The 2,619-nt window shown below is 44.7% G+C and overlaps 1 protein-coding gene across 1 annotated transcript in view; it reads right to left on the reverse strand.

Moving 5' to 3' along the window:
• Positions 1-1,989, reverse strand: part of arid3a (AT-rich interactive domain 3A) — a 42,253-nt gene extending 40,264 nt beyond the window's left edge. The window contains exon 1 of the mRNA XM_072439225.1: positions 1,570-1,989. Coding sequence (XP_072295326.1) covers positions 1,570-1,928 — 359 coding nt within the window. The 5' untranslated portion in view covers positions 1,929-1,989. The remainder of the gene's footprint in view (positions 1-1,569) is intronic.
• Between the last annotated feature and the right edge of the window lie 630 nt (positions 1,990-2,619).

Below are 2,619 nucleotides of genomic sequence, written 5' to 3' on the forward strand. Positions count from 1 at the left end.
CTCCCCGAACTCCTCCCAGGCCCGGGTTTTTGCCTCTGCGACAGCACGAGCCGCGGCTCGCTTGGCCTGCCGATACCTGTCGATGACCTCCGGAGACCTACAAGCCAGAGTGGCCTGATAGGCCTCCTTCTTCAGTCTGACGGCATCCCTTACTTCCGGTGTCCACCACCGGGTTCGGGGGTTGCCACCACGACAGGCACCGGAGACCTTGCGACCACAGCTCCGAGCAGCCGCTATATTATATATTATATATTATATATATATATTATATATTATATATATATATTATATATTATATATATATATATATATTATATATTATATATATATATATATATATATATATATATATATATATATTATATATATATATATATTATATGTATTATATATATATATATATATATATATATATATATATGTATTATATATATATATATTATATATAATATATATAATATATATAATATGTATAATATATATAATATGTATAATATATATATATATATATATATATATATATATATATATATATATATATATATATATATATATATATATATATATATATTCTTTTAACAGATTAAAGGCGCAATGGACGATTTTTCGGCGATTTGAGAACGCAGGCAGAAGTGCGCGTGCACACTCCCCCGTGCGGACCGATAAAACACACACGTGCGTTTGTTTCTTAGCGCGATGGATCGCATCGCTCGTCTGTCCACTTCTGAGTCAGCTCGAACAGTCTTTCATTTTGTCCCGTACACTGAGGGAACTATATTATGATAGAGCAATGCGCTTAGACACGCGGAAATGTGGGACAATCCGCACGCGGCTGCAGGTGAGCGGTAGGCGCGTTTTATGATTGATACGTGGCAGGACTAATCGCAGTCCACGCCACGAGGAAATAAGACTCAGATTTATGCCCAAAAAATCGTCCATTCAACCTTTAAATATGGACATTTTTAAAGATACAGTTGTAAAAATAAATGGATTTTTTTTAAAGTGAAATTTAAATTTGTCCAAGACAGTAATATCATCCATCCAGCTTCTTCTGCTTATCCGGGGCCGGGTCCCAGGGGCCGCAGTCTAAGCAGGGACTCCCAGACTTCCCTCTCCCCAGACACTTCCTCCAGCTCCTCCGATATTCCGGTAATATTTATAAATATTTTAGCACCATGATATAGGTGGTGTATTTTAATTTCATTTGTATTTGATCTGAAGCATGATAAAAACTTTATAAAGGCAATTAAAGTGTAGCAATTAAATAATGGACACATTCCAATGTCGTTAGAATTGTTTTTAAGGCTGGTGAAAATGTCATTTGATCAGATGATGGATTTCATTAAATGACATTGCTTCAAGAGTAGACCAGCAGGTCCAGCAGGACCAGCAGGACCAGCAGGACCAGCAGGACCAGCAGGTCCAGACCAATCTAAGCATCATATTCCAGGACTCTCAGGTCACGTCTGATGGAGCCAAAAGAAAAGTCTTCATTGAAAGATGTGACAGTTCGATATAACCACGTTTGGACCTGGAGATAACGTGCCCCTCTTTCTTTCACATACTCACATGTGCTCCTCCTCGTCCGAGTCGATCATGTCCTTGTAGTGGTCCTCGTCCTCCTCGTCCTCGTCATCGTCCCCACTGTGCTCAGACATGGGGCTGTCGGACACTCTCTGTAGGCCGGCCGCAGCTGCCCTCATGGCTGCCAGCGCCGCCATCTGTGTGTTCTCAGGGTCCCGCGGGGGGCTAACCATGGGCTGGTCCCCCGACCCCGCCCGGAGCTGCTGCTGCTGGAGCTGCTGCTGCTGCTGGAGCTGCTGCTGCTGGAGCTGTTGCTGCTGGAGCTGCTGCTGGAGCTGCTGTTCCATCAGCAGCTTGGCTCTCTGCTGCCGGTGAAGGTTCTCCATGACGGCCTGAAGCTTCATTTCAAGTCTGCTCCAGCCATGCGGTGAAGACCACCACGGCCTGGGAGGAGCTGCTTGGAGAGGGAGGTCCCTGGAGATGGCAGTGAGGAGGGCGAGAGGAACCCCAAGCACATGCGGTCACTCTGGTCATGCAGAGATGAGCACTGTGTCTGGTTCCTGAGGGCGAGAGGGAGAAGACATAGTCAGAGGACTAGAACACCTCCAGATGCTCAGAGCCGGTTCTGAAATGTGATCTTGACCCGTCTCTACTAAACCAGAGGCAGAGGCGACAAACCAGGAGCGTGTTTTGACAGACAAACTGGATGATCTAGAAAATCGTGATCACAGTTGTAATCTGCAGATTGTCAGCATTCCAGAAGAGACTGAAGGTAAAAGTGTGGTACATGCAGACCTGATCCCCAAACATCTCAAACTTCTAACAAAAGCTGGGAAAATGAAGATCAGATAAGATAAGCCTTTATTGTCCACACATTGACCGTGCGCATCGCTCTTTGACTCCGAAACCGGCTCTGAACCAGCATCTAAGACCTATAATACTGTAGTGGACCCATATGTCCCAAAAAGACCTTTAAAAGACAGCACCTTTTCACAGCTCAACACACTGTTGCAGAAATCAAAGCCTAGTGTTGAGTGTAAAGGGACAACCCCCCACAGAGAGGACCCGGTCCTCACCCGAGCCCCTCCCCCTCAC

This window comes from Eucyclogobius newberryi, unplaced genomic scaffold, assembly GCF_026437365.1.
Source record: "Eucyclogobius newberryi isolate DKJ021-1_F unplaced genomic scaffold, fEucNew1.0.hap1 SCAF_9, whole genome shotgun sequence".
NCBI lineage: Eukaryota > Metazoa > Chordata > Actinopteri > Gobiiformes > Gobiidae > Eucyclogobius > Eucyclogobius newberryi.